The sequence below is a fragment of the Condylura cristata genome, unplaced genomic scaffold (assembly GCF_000260355.1).
Source record: "Condylura cristata isolate star-nosed mole 26May11 unplaced genomic scaffold, ConCri1.0 scaffold00002, whole genome shotgun sequence".
Taxonomy (NCBI): Eukaryota; Metazoa; Chordata; class Mammalia; order Eulipotyphla; family Talpidae; genus Condylura; species Condylura cristata.
The window spans coordinates 69,368,871-69,389,356 of NW_004567103.1; the positions used below are offsets into that span (position 1 = coordinate 69,368,871).

The 20,486-nt window shown below is 30.8% G+C and overlaps 1 protein-coding gene across 1 annotated transcript in view; it reads left to right on the plus strand.

Annotated features, from left to right (window-relative positions):
* Positions 1 to 20,486, plus strand: part of LRP1B (low density lipoprotein receptor-related protein 1B) — a 1,583,276-nt gene that overhangs the window by 1,378,981 nt on the left and 183,809 nt on the right. The window contains exons 43-45 of the mRNA XM_012727834.1: positions 420 to 542; positions 3,172 to 3,353; positions 13,054 to 13,253. Coding sequence (XP_012583288.1) covers positions 420 to 542; positions 3,172 to 3,353; positions 13,054 to 13,253 — 505 coding nt within the window. The remainder of the gene's footprint in view (positions 1 to 419; positions 543 to 3,171; positions 3,354 to 13,053; positions 13,254 to 20,486) is intronic.

Here is a 20,486-nt window from a genome sequence, read left to right on the forward strand (position 1 = left end):
GCCACACCATGTGGGTCATCTCCCTGGCCAGGGATTGAACTTGTGCTGCAGTGGCTGTGATAGCTTCATATTGCTGAGACTCAACCCATTGCAGCACCAGGGAGGGCCCTCTCACCTCATCTTCTTAAAAGCACTTTCCCCTTTACATTACTGACTGTATATTTAAAGTAATCTCTATAAATATTCCAAATAATGTATTACTTATTTGGAAAATATATTCTAATAAATTATGCAGTATTTTAAGTGCATGGCATAGAGAAAATATTAAAAACATACAGTACTTTTTAAAAAGAATTAGTCCCAAATACTATTTATTATCATAGTTATAACTTTAGGTGCAGTGTAGATACTAATTCTTCTGAAATTATAATTCATTTAAAAGAATTTCTGTTAACAATCACCTTTTTTTTATTTTTTAGGGATTAAACAACGTTATTGCTATAGACTTTGATTATAGGGATGAATTCATCTACTGGATTGATTCTAGTCGACCCAATGGCAGCCGCATAAATAGAATGTTTTTAAATGGAAGTGATATTAAGGTAACTAGATATTGGAATGATGGAATTATGAATATTTTATTGGATGGATGTAGTGAAGAGAAAATGTAATTTGATGATCATTCATAGAATGTTTAGTTTGGCTTGAATTTCACAGTTGTAGAGCATGAGGTAAGACATCATTTAAATATTAAATATAAAGATTTTTTTCTTATATTTCATTATAGCGCTATTTGAGTAAGACAAAAATCAAACCGAGTAAATAAAAGTTAGTTTATTCACAGTGCTAGAAAATGTGATGTATGCTTTCAGTTTGAATGATGAGAACCTGAGATAACTTGCGTTGATTTACATAAATATAAAGTTGAGTCTGAATCTATGTATTGAAAATTGACCATTAGATTCAGGTTGAAGTTGTAGCACTATTAAAACAGCCTACTATAGATGGAAATAACTGATACAGTTGTGTAAAATCATAAAATCTGGTAAGAAAATGTAGTTACGTACATGTGTCATTCAGGAGATGAGCTATTCAACACCTTTTCTATATTCTCTGTATTTTAGCTAAATTATTAGCATTGTATATATGTAGTTGAATGAATTATGAAGAACTTTGAATTCATATAGGAAGAACCCAATAAGGTTTCAACATTTTATGGTAGCCATCTCTAATATTATCAGGTGGTAGGAGGAATCAATTTTGAAATCTTTGAAATGTGTATATACCATGCCAAAATAGAAGATTTGATTGAGAGGAATCAAAATAATCATTTTTAGTAGTGACTTATTTATACATGTATATATTTATACATAATTATCATTATGTCATCAAGAACAAAAAGGTATACATTTTACATTTGATTATTTAAATATTTATGTAATAACCAAACTTTTTATTTCTCAAACTTAAGAAATATATATTTTACTATAAATTATTTTTTTAACTTTATGTGTATATATATATTGTGTATATATATATATATATATTAAGGATATATATATATATTAAGGATATATATATACACACATACACACACACTAAGGTGGTATTGATTTACAACATTGAATGCGATTTACAGTTATAAAATAAGGACCCTTCAGATGTATGTCAGTACTCTACACCAAGACATCAACTCCTCCAATACATCCACTGGACCCCTTCCACATTTTATTCTCCTTTCTCCTCTTCCTCGCTCCCCATATTTCAGTATTTTTAAAGTATATTAGTCCCATGTTTCCTTGCCACCACTATCCCATTGCTCTTCCAAAGCATATTATTACATAGGGTCACAAGATGAATCATTTGTTTGGAGACTTAAAATTCACTGATTTCATTTGAATTGTCCAACTTGACAATTTTCCAAATTATATATCTTTCCAAAAAATACATTAATGCCAATTCTAAGGGAAATGTGTGTTCCAGTGTTTATTGAAGCACTATGTTCTACAACTAAACTGTGCATACATACTAATGCCCAAATGCAGATGTGTCAAGCAGGATGAAATATATGTACAAATGGAATAAAGCTCAGCTATTATTAATAGTGCTGACCAAAAAATATTCTTGCCATTTCCATCAACATGGATGGAGCTGAAGAAGATTATATTAAGCCATAACAGTCAGAAGGAAACAGACAAATATCAGATGGTATTACTTACATATTGAGTGAAGAAATACCAAATAAAGGGGGTGAAATAAAGACAAACAACAAACCCTAGAAAGGTGACTACAGAATTGAGACTACAGGGGAGGCAGCAAGAACAAAGTAGAGAGGATAGGGAAGGGCCTGTACTTCTAAAATACAAATAATAATGTAAACCAATGTTACTCCAAAAAAAAAAAAAAAAAAGTGGAACTTGGTAGAAAACAAGAGGATGTCTTATAACATCCTTCATTGTATTCAATATAATAGACTGATACCACTTATTGCTGAAAGTTCATGTTGTCTTTTTTATGTCTTTATAGTTGATGGGATGAAGAAAAGGATACCTATAAAATGTCAGTGTTCCTATTGTCTAACTTTGTAACTATTGGGATGTATGTAGTCCCAAGGTTCTATTGTTTCTTTCACTTATTTCTCTTAGCATTGAAAATGCAAATAATTGATGTAAAGATCAAGTCATTTGCTGTTTTCTATGCTCTAGACTTGTATATACAAATCCTGTATTTTTATTACATTTGGTGATGATATAGGTTGTATTTGAGCACAGCAGCTGTATGAATACAATTTTACTCTCCTTTGGTTTGGGTCCAAATATTTAGTGAATGCTTGTGTTCTTTTGTTGCTTTTGTTTTCCTCTTGTTATACTAGATCAATAGTGTGTTTCGGTATGTGTATATGTTAGAATACTTGCCCCAAGTTTTCAGAGGCCAACTAAAGTGTAATGCAGATGTGTTCAACAATTTTGCAGTTTCCCAGTAGCTTTTGATTTTAGTATTTTTTCCTTAAACCCATAAATAATTTCTAGGGATCTGATTACATTATGTGTAAATTCTTAGAAACAAGTAATTGTATTAGTGTGAATGTCTCTACCTTATTTCTATGATAATAAAAATTCCATATCTTAATGTTTAAATAGTATTCTAATCTCTGAAAAAATCAAGAAGCAATAGCTTAGTTTTCATTCTAAGCCTTTATTCTGTTAACTTTTTTGATTCTTATCTTGCTAGGTAGTGCATAATACAGCTGTCCCCAATGCACTTGCTGTTGATTGGATTGGAAAAAACCTCTATTGGTCTGACACAGAAAAAAGGATCATTGAAGTGTCCAAACTCAATGGCTTGTACCCTACTATACTCGTTAACAAACGGCTGAAGTTTCCCAGGGACCTGTCTTTAGATCCTCGAGCTGGGTTTGTAACACACATTGAAAATCTTAAATTAAAGATTAGGACTGTGGATTACATACACTGTGGTAAATCCTGTTCTATAAGTTATTAATATGAAAGCCCAATGTAAAATGTAAATGTGTAGAAATTCTTATTGTGAAATCAAAAGAAATGTGACTAACAAAGTGGAAGAAAATATTAGATTATGGGGATTTCACAGCAAGTATTTTTTTTAACATTCTAAAGTCAACCATTTTTCTAAGCAATAATTGTACTGTGGAAGTGAACAAAATATACATATTTTGTGGATTTAAAAGCCTTTATTTCTTGAAGGAAAGGCAGACTAACAGCCAACCAACTCTTGGATGGTATTTTGCAGTGCAGTAGTAGTCACAGGTTTAGATTTTGTAATTTATGCAATACTTTAAGTAGTACCCATGGATAATAAATAACAAGGTGCTTTATCCATATATTCAAAAGAAAATGCATGGAGGGAATATTGTGAAACATCCCATGTGAAATTGAGTTTAATTTGCATTTATCATTCTGAAAATAGAGAGGGAGGCATTGAAAAGTATAAGGCCATCTGGTAGAGGTTTCAGATGCATGATAAGCACACATTAAGGGTAACGGTTGTCTGGTGTGTGTTTGAAGAAGTTCGATAGATTATGACCATAATCATTCACTTTCAATTATATTGTTTTGGTAGAGAGAAAAGGTATATCCTTCTCTTTTTTTCCCATTATAATTTAGAGTAACACTCAAAAATTATCTCTGTAAAAGTTCATCTTACCCAGCACATTTGTTAAAAGAACAAATCTAGAGAATTTTTGATTTTTTTAAGTAGGACATATTTACTGTAGCAAGTATTATGAGAAGTACAGGACTTTAAATTTCCTGCTGTCTAAGTTAATTTCCATAATGTATAAAATTCATCACAGTTTTTTTTCATACATATGTAACAATTCAATTCTGCCTTTTGCTAATAAAACTATCTCTGTTTGCTGGTTCCTCATGTTTAAAATTGGCAATCTAATAATGTCATAGTATGTTAATTTCAAATATTACTTTGGGGAAAAACAGTATCTGATAGAAAATATATTTCAAATATAATATGCTTCTCAAGTAATGTGCAAATTTTAATTTTCCCTATATAATTATATAAGCATTTTGTTATCTTTTAAAATATTTTTTACCATAGCAGCAGAAGTTTTAAAAGCATATCATTTCTGTTTTAACCAAAGGGCAACACGAGAGTGTCCTTTGTCTGTTATGTTTCAAGAAATAAAGGCTGAGGGCCTTAGAGAAAACAAACATATGTACTAAGTTTGACTGTTATTTGCATCCATTCATATACATGTAAATATTTTAATCCCTCTGATAATTTATCAAAAATAATACTTCGGTATGTTGTAATAATTTTCCTTAAACCCATAATGTCAAAAATATATTTTCCTTCCCTCAAATCAGTATGACTGTATTTGCTTCTCATTCCTACTATTCAAAATATGTTGTTTTCTAAATGAAATAAATATTATCTACTAATAGTCAAATGAAAAGTCTATATGAAGCACAAACTGTATTTCAGCCTAGTAATCACAACTGCATCTATCTTTAAATTTTATTTATCACAGGTTATAGTTATTACCCTATAAACTAAAAATAGCCTTAAATTATCATCGACATAAATCCATCCAGCAAATGTGTCAATTAAAACTGTGAATTTCTAAATCATTGCTGATGCTATGAAAAAAAAACCTTATTTCATTTTTTGATAATATTTGAATTATGATATGATTATATTTTTGTTATGACCAAAAAAACTGATGCATATTGATTCTTTTTAGATACAAGTTTATACTACCTACTCTAACGGTTAAAATTTAATGATGCTTTTTTATTTGTACTGTTTCCTACTTCCCCAGAGTGAAACAATAGGGCAACTCAGATTTTAGCTTTTATGAGATGAATTTCAGTGAAAAAATGCCATAAATGTATAACATATTGTGAAATCAGGCTACAAAGTAGCTTAAGTTGGAAGATTACTTCATAAAAATGCAATTGAAATTTTCTGTCAGATTATTGTTGTTTACATATGTTTTGAATATGTCAGCACAACTGATCCCCATTTTCCTGCCAAATATAGTATCTGCCCTGACAGTGAAAGATAGGTGAAGGATTAGTTTAAGGAAGATAAGAACATTAGATTACCTAGTATGATGAAATTACTAAACATATAGTAAGTAGCTTGGGGGTTTCTTTCTTGTAATGATAATATACAAATAATCAGAATGTCATTTTGAAATGATGGTTAGTAAAAATGGTAAAGAAGATATAAGTAGACATGATTTTCTTGGTGATATTTTTAAATTCATTTAAAATCCAATTATCTTAATTTGGTTTTCTAGTTTAGTTTGGGGATATAGCATTATAACTTATACATTTCTGGTAGTATAATTTATTTTCAACTTTTATAAAAGTTGTTATTTATGCAAAAGTTTAATTTATGTGTTAAGTAAGTTTAAATTATACAATATATTAAAACTAACAAGCACAATTTTACCATTTTGGATGATTTTTACTGTAGATTACCAAAATAACAGTAGACCATTATAATAACATTGAGGTGAATATGTAATATAGCCAGTTAAAAGAAAATAATTTCATCTATTCATTTAATAGTTCATGTTTTCTTAGCACTTAATATATTTATGACACTGTACTGAGTATAAAAATAAATGGCACAGCCACCTATCTCCAAATATCTCATAGTCCGGTGGGGAGGAGATGAGTAAACAATTATCACATAATGCAGTATCTGCTAAAATAGAGAAAACAAAGTATTTTATCAGAATTAAGATCAGCGAAAGCTTTCTGGATAAAAATGATAGGTCACTGCCACACCTCTAACACATTCAGAGTTTTATCACTTTAGGCGATTATATAGCTTACACAGAGTCTTAGAAACTATTATTATCCTTTATAGTACAGAGGAGAACATTTATCCTCAGCATTACTAAGTGACTTTCTCAGGACCATTAGGTAATAAGAACTGGTGATCAACACAGGTTTCAAGCTCTGGTTCCATATTTCCCATGTTACGTCACAGTAGTTTTAGTGATTTTTGGATCATAAACAAGCTCTTCCAGAGCCATAAAAGCAAAGAATGTGGGCCCTCCTTGTTGGCCTAGAAGCACTATCATCCCTATGACCTGGGTTCACCCCTGGCTAGCTAGCTGACCCACATGGCACAACAGACCTTTCCTCTCTCACCAGTTGTTCCCCTCAGCAGTGTTGCATTGTATTTCAGTATATCTACTGCTCTGCTCCCCAATCTATCTCTAGTAAACCCTCTCACCCCCTGCACCTCTGACCTACACCCATAGTCTTCTATGCAAAAGAGAGAGAGAGAGAGAATAGAGGAAAAAACTATACTTTTCCATTTAGTAAGTACCCTTATACAAATTCTAAATTAGCATAAATTATAGGTTTGTCTTAATGAAAATTACCTAAATCGTTATTTTAAAATAATTTTTAATGCCTTATTTTCAAAGACTATTTTAATTTTAACTTTCTAATCTTCTTTTAGCAATACTCCAAGAATTCATTCCACATCCTGTTTTAAATTTGAAATATTTTAATGAAAATGTTGAAAGATACTTTTCATACCCAATATCTATATTAATTATTGCCAATATGAGGAGTAAGAATCCAGATAAATTTGGAAATGACCCATTTCATTCTTCTGTACCTTGACATGTGCTATTCTTTTTTCCTGGAATGCTCTTCTATTTTTTTTTTCTTTCAGCTAAAATAATTTGAAATTTTTATCAAAAACAGCAAATATCATTTTCTCTATGACGCATTCCCTGTAGACCTAGCAGCCATCATATACTAAGTACATAATGTTACATGACTATTACTTGTACAAATGTCTATATCTCCACATAGAAAGTGAATTCCATTAGCATAGGGCCATGGTTTATTCTTTGTGCCTAACACAGAGACCATTAATTCACTTATGAAAAACAATCATAAATGGGCATATGGATGTATACAGCACATAGAGTAGGTTTCTCTTAAATTTTCTTTTTGTTGTTCACATTGTACAATATTTTATTTCTCCCCTCACCTGAAAACCCCTAAAATCTTCCACCACCACAACACCCCATGGATCACCATAGTCCCATGTGCTCTTGCCTTCCACTTTGACCCACCCCTGTTGTATTTTAGAGATCTATAATTTGCTATCCTTTTTTCTGACTCTTTGTTTGGTTTTCCTATATTCCTTCTACAAGAAACACATAGAGTTTTAAGTATGGGTACATAGTACCTGCATCTACACAAGCAAATGTAGAGGTATGAAACAAACTAGTCTTTTCAAAGAGGAGAGTCATAAAGAACTTATGTTGCAAGGAAATGAAATGCATACCAGGAAATGAAAACTCACTTTCTAATTTCTGTGAGGAAATTACAGAAAAATTCCATTAAGCTATGCAGGCACATTAAAAAAAAATTGAACAAATTTTTACCCAATCGCCCACATTTAAGCAAAAAACACAAGGATGGATATAAAAAATTAATGTTGTTGGTCTAAATGAGAAATAGTAGCAGAAAGATAGAACACTCTATATGTATTCCTTGAATTAAAAAAAAAAAAGGCAGACTGAGAGAAGACTTGTATTTTAAAGAAATATAATGTATTGTTTCAACTATAAAATATATCCTCAGGAAAAATAGATGCCTGTTGTTATGGTTACAAGTATACTTACTTTTATATGTTTGCACTTGACTAATCTTATGGAATAGATATTATTTGAGAATGATTGTTTTTTATATGTCACCTTAGGTAACCATGCATGCTATAGGTGAAATTTAGAACTATCTTTTGAAATCTTCAATGAAGTGTTCACTTTTTCAGCTTTATTGACAAAAACAATGTTTTTAAATGTAACCTCTCTTAAGAGGTTAAATTTAGATGTTAAAATACTTGTATATCTGGTGCAGTCTTTTTGAGAAACTTGAAAAAATATGTATAGTAATTGAGCTTCAGTAGGGAAGAAAAATAAAATTTACCTATCAGAAGTTAGCATATTATGAAGAGAGGCGCAATAAATTGTTTTAATGAACCTCCCCCTTCTCTTTTTACCAGAGAACAATTAAATTTTATATTTTTTCAATGTAGTAGAATATATTCACACCGTTTTTCTGGTTGATGAGTAATTTAAACAGGCAAGTCATATAACAATGCACATAAAATCCAGGAATCAAATAATAAATTATATACAGTTCAGATGCAACAAGTTATTGGTTAATACTACACCAAATATATAGACTTAAATACAGACATTACATATCTAGTGAAGATAAAATAATGACAGCTGATATTCCCGGCACACTTACTATATGTTTATCTATATTCTTAGATTGTTCCTTGTGTTCTCTCATTCAGTTTCTCACAATGACCCTGTGAGTCGAAACCACTATATTCTTTATCAATCACTAAGTGAGGCTTATTAAAGTGCATAGGTTTACTTTGTTAGTAATGAGTAGATCTGAAATTGAACCCAAATAATCTGTTTCTAGGATTTGTATCTAATGCTGTTTAGAGAATAGATGCTAGTCTATAAATCTAGGGGCCTGGGGCCTTGTTACAACAATATCATTATCTTAACATGATAGGACACAGAATATAATCTTTTATGTGTTCAGTTTATCCATGAAATGAAGGCTTTAGACAACAGGATCAGCACCTATTGCAATATTGAAATTTTTAAGTTATACTTAGTTCTAAAATATGTGAGAGGCGAAAGAATATTGTTATTAAGGAATCACAAGTAGATATGAAGGTAGAATTTATAGTCAAAGAATTATTTACATGAGATTTTGTTCATGTCTTCTTCCACCTAAGTAAAATTGTTAATCCTTTTGTGCCTCCATAGTAAAATAAGCTTCACTTTTTCCATTATCCACTTCTGTTGTATTCGCTACAAGATCTTTGAAGGCAAAAGTCATATTTGTTTACCTCTGTGCCCCCAGTACTAAGTGATATCTGTTGCATAATATGACCTCAAGGAATCATTGTTTCAAAATAAGGTTTTCAGTCTCTTAAGAATTTCTTTGGGACTTATCAGAGATATTTCACCTACTGATTTAATTAGCTATCTCTGATTATAAGACCTGAGTATCTCCAACATTACTACTGCTTTGTGGATTTCTGTGTGTGCTGGCAAGCAGAATGAGCAGTCCCCTTAGGCCCCCAATCCTGCATATTCTGAATAGATTTTGCCATCTGCCTCATAAAGACAAAACATACTCTCTGTACATAAGACTTTCAATAGAAAAGAACTTCAATACAATTAGTATACAATTAATAGAGAGCAGAGAAGGAAAGATAATAGCTTATAAATAGGCACTCCAAGTTACCCAAGCCAGTGGGTAAATTCCCAGCCAAACAGGCCCTGCCCATAGCCTAAAACATGCCACTATATTTAGGCAACTTCTGGTGGAAAACCTTAAAAACAGAGCAGAAAAGGGGGCATGAAGTCTAGTAGGAAAGGCTGAAATACCAATACAAGTCTAAATAAAGTCAGCCTTTGGTCTTTTACTCATATCTGTCTATCTCTTTCAAGTGTGTTCTTCCATGTTTCCCCAAGTTCCTGATATAATTCCAGGGCTGAGAAGCAAGTGTGGCTTCTTCAAATTTCTCTCTGCTCCATGGGCCTCCTCCAAATTTCTAAGTACTCCCCAACCAAGTCCTTTCTAATTTCCTTTTGTGCTCATCTCCACCCTTAATTAAGTGGGGGCAGAGAACCTAGGACCTCTCCTTGCTATGGAAATTATATCAATGCATGCACTAAGAACAAGAAATGTTGTAGACCAGAAAAGGCTCATCAGCACAACATCACAAAGTGCTTCCTATTAAGTGCCCTAGGAAAATATTGCTGTCACACAAAAGTCTGTGATAAAAAAAAGCGTTCTACAGCTCCCTCTTATAGTGTCACTGTGACATACAATGTATTCAGCCTCTTGAGAATTCCTACAATAAGAATGATGATGCTGATTTTGTTTATTCTGCAAAGAATTATTCAAATGTATTTCTTCCAATAACCCACCATAAAGAAAGCTATAACTACACAATTCAGGTAAGAATTTGTGGAGAACAGAGGAGGCAATATGAATTATTTCTGAATGAAAACAATCTGTATAATTGAAAAGTCAGGATTAAGACAAATGATTTGATCTGAAAATGTGAAATAAATTTTCAACTAAAGCTACATTCAAACATTTCAATATGGGGACTATTTAAAAAGTATATTTTTTGCTGAATAATAGAGAGGTTGAATGGCAGGGAGAGAATTTTAGACCTATAACTAAAAAAAAAAAAAAAATTCAGTGATAATGATGTGACAAACGTTGCATTCCTTGGAATATTATCGTTTTTTTCTTCTAATATAGCAGTTTAAAATGATCATGAAATTTGCCAAAAATAAAGTTTAAAATGCACATTGAAATTTAGAAATGTTATGAGGAAGTCAACCATTTGAAATTAATAATTTTGTTAATAACTTTAAAGATAGTGATTATTCTCATTCAGTTAAGAATATCTTTGTTGAGAACATTTAATGGGAAATGTTACTTTTGGAGTTCCTTAACTACAAGTAAAGTAGTTAAGTATAAAATAAATAGCTAAATAACAGTGAAGACTTTCTAACCAAATTTGAGTATAATTGTAATGCTACAGAAGATATTGAATAGTTTTCATTTCTATCGCCTACATTATTTTTTTTTAAAACAACTTGGCTATATAGAACACAATACATTGGATTACATCTAACATGTATGAGAGGTGACATAATCATACTTATTAGGGGGAAAATGCTATGTCAATGCTTCCAAGATTGACAGGCTAATGAGGCAAAGGACAATATTTTTCTTTATTTAAATAAGACAAATTATCTTTTCAGTTTTACTTCTTTTTGATCTAGTTTATTCATTTTTCTTTACATTGTCATTATCTCTAGTAATGACACCTAATTCCTCCTCCAAAAATGTACTAGAAAGAAATGAGTTTTGTGTCTTAGATGTACTTTATTGGCATCTCTTTGATTTTCAAAGTAAAAGTATATTGAAATGATTCAGGATTTAAATAAACAGAACATGTAATTGGTTTCTGAAGGATTTGACATTTATTATTGCTTGATTTGGATATGTCCAAAATATGTCAGATTTAAGGCATACAAAAGCATTGGTAGAGATTCAGTATTGCTTAATGCAAGGGAGACCGTGATATTTTTAGACACAAATTTAATTTTTGGATATCTGAGCTCTCTTTGAATTCCTACTAGCAAAATTCTACTTTTTGTTGGTCCTTATATGAAATGATATATATTTCTCACTTTAACCACCATTCTTAACTAGAACTCATAGAGATATTTTAGTTAGAAAAGAACTTTTAATTTATACCAGTTTTCACCTGCCTTTATGCTAATCCAAATATAATTTTCAAAACAAAAAAAAGTAGTTTTTTACAATTAATATGTCAGCACTGTATTTGAGGAAGTTTTTTTTTTTTTTTCCAAACCTGTGATTTAAATGTCACAATCATCTCTGTCAGGATTTATAAGAAAACTTTTCATTAAGGGTTCAGAAGAATTGTTTTTTCTTTTAGAAACAATATAAATATACTAGCTATTAACTATTTAGACTAATTTTCATATCATATTATTTTAAAAACACAAAAAAATCTGAAGAATTGGTTACCAAAAATATTACATATTTTAAAAAATGGAACCTAGGGAAGTTAATTGGGTCAAATCATACAATTTTAAAGTTGGAATGTGAGGATTTTAGAGATTAACTCAGAACTTGAATTATTGTAAATGAGGATATCTATTCAAAAAACATAAAAGTCTTTTCCTACTCTAAGAAAAAAATGGCTTAATTTTAAAATTGTCTAATCTCTGTTGTTTATATGTTATTTGTATTTGGGTAGTTGCAATATTTATGTTTAATTCATTGTTTTCAGTACCAAAGTATGTTTTCCATTTTACTGCTTTTTCTGAACTATCCAAAATAACCTATTTAAATTTCCAATAACATATTTTAAATATGAGCTATCCAATAGAATTTTTTGTGGTGATGGTATGATGGCAGTGCTTTTTATGTGCATTGTTAGACATGGTAGCCTGCGGGAACATGATTATTGTACTCTTTAATTTAGCTAGTTAACTAAAAAGCAATGCAGTTTACTTAATTTTATATGATTTAATTTTATGTAAACAGTCACAATTACCACAATGAGCAATGAAGGTTCAGACAAATATACATACTTTGTGATCATTTTGAATTTTTCATATTTAATAACTCAAAGGAAAAAAAAAACATGTTGATAGTTTTGATAGTTTTATTCTTTCAACACCAATGATGTGTTTTGCAGATTCTGTCTGTTAGTTTTGGACAGACTTAATTTTTTTACAATATATTTTATGTGTTTGTATATTGATGGAAATGTTTAAAATTATATGAATATTTCAAAACTTACCCTATTTTTTTATAAGAAGTCCTGAGAAAAATTTACATTAAAGTATGCTTATTAGGAACTATAACTCAGAGAGATTCTGGAAATTACTTTGGGCACATTTGAATAACTAAGTGAAATTTTGTGTAATGGCTTACATCCTGAGTGTATATAAACAAAATGGCTTTTGATTTTTCTCTCTAGGTATTTGTATTGGATTGACTGCTGTGAGTACCCTCACGTTGGCCGTGTTGGAATGGATGGAACCAATCAGAGTGTTGTCATAGAAACCAAGATTTCTAGACCGATGGCACTAACAATAGATTATGTCAACCATAGACTATACTGGGCTGATGAAAATCACATTGAATTTAGCAACATGGATGGTTCTCACAGACACAAAGGTTGGTTCAGTAGCAAAAATGACTCCATACTTTACTAGTGCATAAAATATTCATTTAATAAAGTATGAATACTTTTTCTCATCAAGTACCTTTCTTAAAGATATATTTTACTCCTTTATGACAAGATTTATAAATAAGAATTATATATATATTCAGATCCTCTACAATGCATAAAAATCATGTTGACAATGTTAGTATTTCTGTATTTACAATTTCTTAATAGTTTTTATAGTATTTGTGTGATGTTTTTTAAGTTGACAAAAGTAAGTACCTAATTACTGAAACAGAATGGTATTTGCATGTAAATATAAGGCTTCTATTATAGTCTGGCAGTATTTTGGTTCTCTTAAAATTCAAAGTAATGGTGAAGCTTTTCACAGACAGCAAAGTGATATTATTTAAAAGTTATCAATTATGCTAATACTTGGTTGAATTTTATCTAATCAACAATGTTAGCATTAAAAGGAAAAAAGCCTTTCAAATTAGTTACTTTCAGGAAATAATTTAAATATGAATGTATTTCTTTTCTATACTTGTTTTTCCAAGTTGTGTATCTCTGAGTATTTTAAAGCATTCAAAATATAAAATAAATGAATGAAACAAAATATCTTTCAGGGTTATCATTAATAAAATGCATAATTTTGAACTAAAAATGCTGATAGGGACTTTTAAAGGTGCTATTTTGAGGGTAAGATCATTGAGGTGTGACAAGTATAGTTGGATGGCTCACTTATTTAGATGCTGGCATTCCAATTATAGAGATAAAGAAACTCATCAGGATGCAATTTGAGTAAAGAATTATTTAAAGATCACTGTAGGATTTTAATTACAGCAAAAGTAATGTTAACAAATAGAAATCACACTTAGCATTCAGCAGTTACATATCCTCTAAAGAATCAATAATGAAATGTTCTGTAACAATCTTGAATGATATAATTGAAAGTTTTATGATAGCAATCAGTATTTTCCCATGTAACCATGAACCTACCCATTTTTAGTGTCTACATACAGTGCTAGTTTGTAAATTATTACTGGATGTTAAAATTTCACTCTGCAGTAACATTTAAATAATTTTTAGTGAGAAAGGTGAATGACAGCATGAAATATTTGTCTGTTTTCATTTAATCATTTGTATTGGAATAACAAAATTGTAGTTAAAATTTACTAGAAATAATTGACTCTTTCTCTTACTCATTATTTAAAATTGTTACCAGATATGATTTTAAAAACATTACAAAATTTGTTGTTGACATTAGATAGAGGGATATATGTAGAAGAGAAAAAGGGAATAATTTTTTGTAAAGCATTTGACTTTGAAAGGTATCCAGGTGGGATATTAATAGCAATTTAAAATATGATTTTGGAAATTCTTAGAGACAAAAGGTGTGAAAAGAGGAAAATAAAAGTGATGTTGCTTTTTTTTGAGGGGGGGATATTGTTGCCTGAAGACTTTCTCAGAAGGACTAATGAAAATTTCATTAAGTGTCTTATCAAATCTACCAAAATCTGAATGCAGACCAATAATTACCTGGTAGTTACTAATGAGCTACTAATTGTAGGCAGCCTGAGTTATGCCAACTCCAGAGCCAGTGATAAAAGAGCCATTTATTTGCCATGTTTGTGAAGAGGAATCGGATTTTCTTTGCATTTCTCCCGTAGATAACAACTGTGGTTTCTTGGTTATGGTTTTAGAGGGGGACAATGAGGCTTTGATGTAAATAATAACTTGTGTTAGTTTAGGCACTGTTCCCTTATTTTTCCTCTGAGTCAGAAAGTATTTTTATTATTATTGATTCAATTATTAAAACTAGAACCCAAGCTCATTAAAAGGATGGAATATGCCAGTCATGACAATGTAATTTGAGAATGTGAGAGGTTTATGAGAAACTTGAGAGTTAAGTCTCTTTTTTATAAGTTAAATTTTAATTATACAGTTAAACCCTGCATAGGACTTTGTGTTTGTTGCCCCTGAATATAATTTGATTCAAGCTATATTATAAATAAGTAAAGCAGCAATTTATTATTATATGTCCAGCCCAAGAACTTCTAAAGGCTTTGTGTTCTGTGTCATAATCAATAGATCACATTGTCTTCAAGGTACATGCCACTTGCAGTTTGCTTGAGAATTGCTGTTCCTCTTTCTTTGCTATGTCCTTTGCAACCCACCTTCCTATAAAAGCCAAACACCGTGTTGAAAAAAATTGAAAAACATTGAAAAAAAAAAAAAAGCCCTTACTAGATAAGGATTAGTTAGGTAAAATCTGAATCACATGAAACTCACCCTATGATGTGTATATGCATATATATGGATACCCATATATGTGGGAGTATGTATATGATTCTACTGGTTTGCTATAATAATTATATAATAATGCTATGATAAAAATAACCTTAGAATAATTATTTTACTAGGTGACTGAATCAGATAGTTTACTTTAAACCAAATTTTCATTGATTCATTTTTTTAATTTCTGATTTCTTCCCTTTAGATTTACTCATCCATTCATTCATTTTTTTCATTCAATGTACACTTGCTGGTTTGTCTTTTTATCTCACTTTATGCTTGCCTGTATTTAGAGTTAGAGGTGAGTAAGTCAGTTTCTTTAAAGCACTTATAGTTTTTAATGAGAAAAACTAATGTTCAGATAAAGGGATAAGTTAGATCTGGGTTAGAGATATTTGCAAATATTTTAAAAACATGCAGGAGTAGAGAAGCTTTTGCTGAAGTGATAGGAACTTTGAGAAGTCTTATGAATGCTCCGTAAGAATTAGGGGAGATTCTTTAGGCAGGGAACATCATTTGCAAAAAGCAAGAGAGTCTTGAAACAGCATGGGTTTTATGCATGTTGGCTATATCTGTGTTATGAGAGGGACATGATGACACTTATGAACAAGGCAAATTGGGACCAGACTGTGACAGACTTTGAATGCTAAGAATTTGGAATATATCCCTTGGATCATAGGGATCCATTGATAGTACTTAGTGATGAAGTATTTTTAGTAGATTTGACAAAAAGCATGGAAAATTAAAGACTAATAGGGCATCCAGTTTATAGAGTGTGAAAATATTTTAGGAGAAAATACTTGAAGTGTTTATAGCTGTGGGAATGGGAGTTAAGTATTCCAGTAAACATTAGTTAGCAGAATAAATAAAGATTGGTAAGTGTAAAATAACAGAACCATTGGTAGTCAAATTGCAAATATTAAGTGAAAGATATATGTGAGTACCATTTAGGAGGAAAGAACTCATAGTTTTCATGATTTACTAACCTCACATATATTTATACATTTTAAAATTAAATAAAAGTTGCCTTTTGAAAAACTTTTAATAAAAAGCATATTTATTGTAAAATTATCAGTCCAAGAGTAATTCTAAATGTGTGATTAAATAGCCCTCTATTGTTATCTTTCCATTAAAAACATTTCCAAACACCTCATTATTTCCCTAGAAGAATGCAAATGAGTAAATCTCTCTCATTGTTTCTCTTCAAACATAAAATATATCCAATGGAAGTGCTGGCAATTTGAGTTTTGACCTACTGTCATTTCTCTCCATGGCCTCAATGATCAAACACTAAACACCAAAAAAATATTTTATCAGCAAAATGGCACCAACCCAGCCTATGGGAGCCCAATCTTAAACCAATTACCTGGAAGGGAGCATTCACTGTTTTTATAGAGAATGATATGGACTAGCTTCTGGGAAAGAACTGTTAATTGTTTAGGGAAAGCATGCAAATGACTGGGGATTTGGGAACTAGACATCTGGGTGAGGATGAAGGCCATTTATCTCAACAACCACAAGTCATCCTGTTTCAGTCAGTTGGTATATGTAAAACAAGCTTTTTCATTATGGCCTTGGCTTCTGGAAATGGAAGTTAAGAATCTTAACATATAGCTTGCAGGTGTAAATATGCTTGCCAAGTACTTTAATTGATTTCTTTCACTGCTATATCAAGATTTTCTTCAGATGCAAATAGTTTTTAAACTTGTATCTAAGTGTCTGTATTTTTTTGTTGTTGAAATGAGTTCTTACTAATTCAAAACCACAATCCTCCTCAGTGAATTTTAGTCTTTACTTTTGTACCATAAGTAATAAATACTCACATGAGTATTGGAAAGGATCACTTTCCAACCTGATCCTCATTTCTTCTTCCATATTATTGCACAAGTTACTACATTGACAGAATACTTGTGGATTGATCAAACCAGTGAGGAGCAAAACCTATAATTTTGAGTACACTATATTTTTTGTTCATTGACTTTCTACAGAGCATTTCTTAGCCTGATCTAAGTGGTTCCAAGAATGGGAATCATCCTCTTATGAACATATAATTTTATTAGAAGTTACTCTGTTCAAAGAACTGTGTTTTATTCAGTTCATGCCCTTTTAGTCATTCTATCAGTAAGTACTCTGTTGTAAATCATTAAAGCCATTTTGTAGCAAGAAAATATTTAAATAAATTAAGTAATTTTTCCAAAGTTACATACTAGTAACCAGGAAAATCAGACTTTAACTAATCCAGATCTAACTAATTACAGTCTACTTTCTATTCAAATTTCATTCAGCCTCATTTTTGAAAACATATTTGTCTAAAGATTTCTTTCCTGCTTTCTAGTGTTTATAATACCAACAGTTACAGCATAAATATATACTTACACAACAAAAAAGTGTACATCCATACCTGTTATTTTCACCTCATTAAATTAGTGGACATAGATACATTGCAAAATAATTAAAGAACAAAGAACCAAAAATTAAACCACCATAATTAAGAGAAAGCCTGTATCACATTAAATTCAACTCCTTTTGTTGATTTTTGATTTAGGGGAATGAAGAGAAAAATAATTGTGCTTAAAACTCTATATTCAGCTTTAGCACTGCAGATTGAGGTTATCATTTGCTGTTTCCAAACTGACTGCATCTCCTGCATATAGGAAACTTAAAATTTTTGTTTAGAAATTCATGTCACAGAATTACTGAAATTTGACCATAGTGAAGTTCTTTTGTCATTGATTTTCTACATTCCAGAAAGTAGGAGTGTTCTCTGAATAAAATGTCTATAAAATAGGTTACAAATACCTCCTGAGATAGATTTCAGTAACTTTGCAGATATATCTCACCTTCTATGTACCATTTAATGAAAAGAAATTTAAATACCAGAGAATTTTATTTAGACCAAAACTTTATTCTAAGTACTTTTACCAAAGTACATGGAATTACAATTTGTTTCCCTCGTTTTCTATGAGATGCGCCATTGAGCTTAACAAAAGCTTGTGAAGGTGGATAGTTTTGAGACAAAAGGGTAAAAATAATGTGTAAGCAAAAATGCAGGAGTGAAAGCTAAGAAAAAGTTGTTTGGCCAGGAGTTTTAAAATATATTTGTTTTAAGTATTTTTTTCCAGAATGTTATTCTTTTAAACCTAAATGATTTTAACCATGTGTTTAATCAGCTGGACATATACATAATTTATCTAACATACTGGAAAAAATATAAACACATAACTGCTAATTTCTCTGAAAAGTATTGTTGAACATAATTCTAAACTACAGTTTAACCTGAAAAATCTTTCATTTTATAACAGATTGTTTAAAATTTTATGCAATTATGTTAAATGCAGGTTTTCATTTGTTACTATATTCCAAGACAAGATGTTCATATTGAAGTGTTCATGTTGTAGTCCAACTCTATTGTTTATTGTGCTGGAAATAATTTTGTTTTGTGAGGGGACAATCTATGTTTGGATATAAAAATCCAAATAATAACCCATGCAGTGATTGTCTAATTAATGTTAGAAAATATATCTAGATCTTAGTGTGCTACTGATGAAATAACTTAAGATATATTTAAGCAGCTTTGTTTTTTTTGGGGGGGATGAAAAAAATTGAAGGTAGTGTTTTGTGCCCATGTGTCCTGGTATTCACTAACTGTTGCTTTGATGAGGTCTTAGAAAATTTAACTATTAACTGCAGTAGATCCAAGAAAAGGGGGTATAGAGTGACAGTACAATTTTATGGTATTCTAGATTGTTTTCTTCTTGATAAAATTCTCCAGTTTAGTACTTTTGGAAAAAAGAAAAAGTCCCTATCATTCACACTCCATTACAAACAGTAGACTTCATAGGCAATTTTATGCCACTGGTGTTGATGTGCTGCTGTTTACAATACAATAAAAGTTAATGAAAGGTAGCAAAATACAATTCAGTTGCTACAGAAATGTTCCTGAACCAGTAAAATAAATTGAAATTAACTGCCATTTCTAAAATGTCTTAGAATTTCAGCATCAATCACATCTTTCAGGTTTATTCCTTGAATAAGATATGTTACACTGAATTATGTATATGTTTAAATAGATATTGTTTTATAAATGTCACCTATGCTCCATCTACTTTATAAAAGACTGGTTTTTTACATATTATACTAGTATGAGTTTTTAGACACTTTTCAACAGCCTTATCCATCCCAAATATAAGGCAGTGTGGTCTTGACGATCAGTAAATTTGACACAGATGCAGTTAGCTCTAATTTAGGCAAGTTACTTTGCTTTGTTAATGTGCAATATTCCTATCCATAGCCTAGGACTTTCTGTTCAATCTGTGGTTTTCTATCATTTTTAAAGTAACTTGGCTGAGTTTGGAACTAAGCAATTCCCTCACTGCCTTTCCCTCACTGCCTCCTACTTTATATAAGACCATCTAGAGCAAATTTGAGGATGTTTCTCTATGTTATACTCTTCATTATTTTAAAAGCATATTTATAATGGTGGGAATGGCACAACCTACTTTCTCATACATGGTTCTGCTAGACAACTATTTCAAAGGCAGTATTCTTAGGTTTCAGCTTTTGTTAGGATTCCCTAATAAATTCATTCCTAATGCATATATTCATGGACTATCATAACTTTCATATTTAGTACTCATGATCAACTCTGAGAATACATTTCCAAATATCTGTGAAAGTCTGCATCATGTGAGAATAGCCCAGAAAATTTCAAAGGAAAGGATGTCTACGTATTGAATGGAACAATATTTCATTGATTACTTCAGAGATTCCTGAGCAGTGTTATGATTAAGAGAAGATATCTGTAGGCACTAACTAGGTTTCAAAATACTGTACAATTACATTGTTTTATAAATCCCTGAATCTATAGATGTTAAATATGTATTACATATTTTAGATGTTAAATATGTATTACAATATAAACTAAATGAAAGAAATGTATTTTTTAAGCC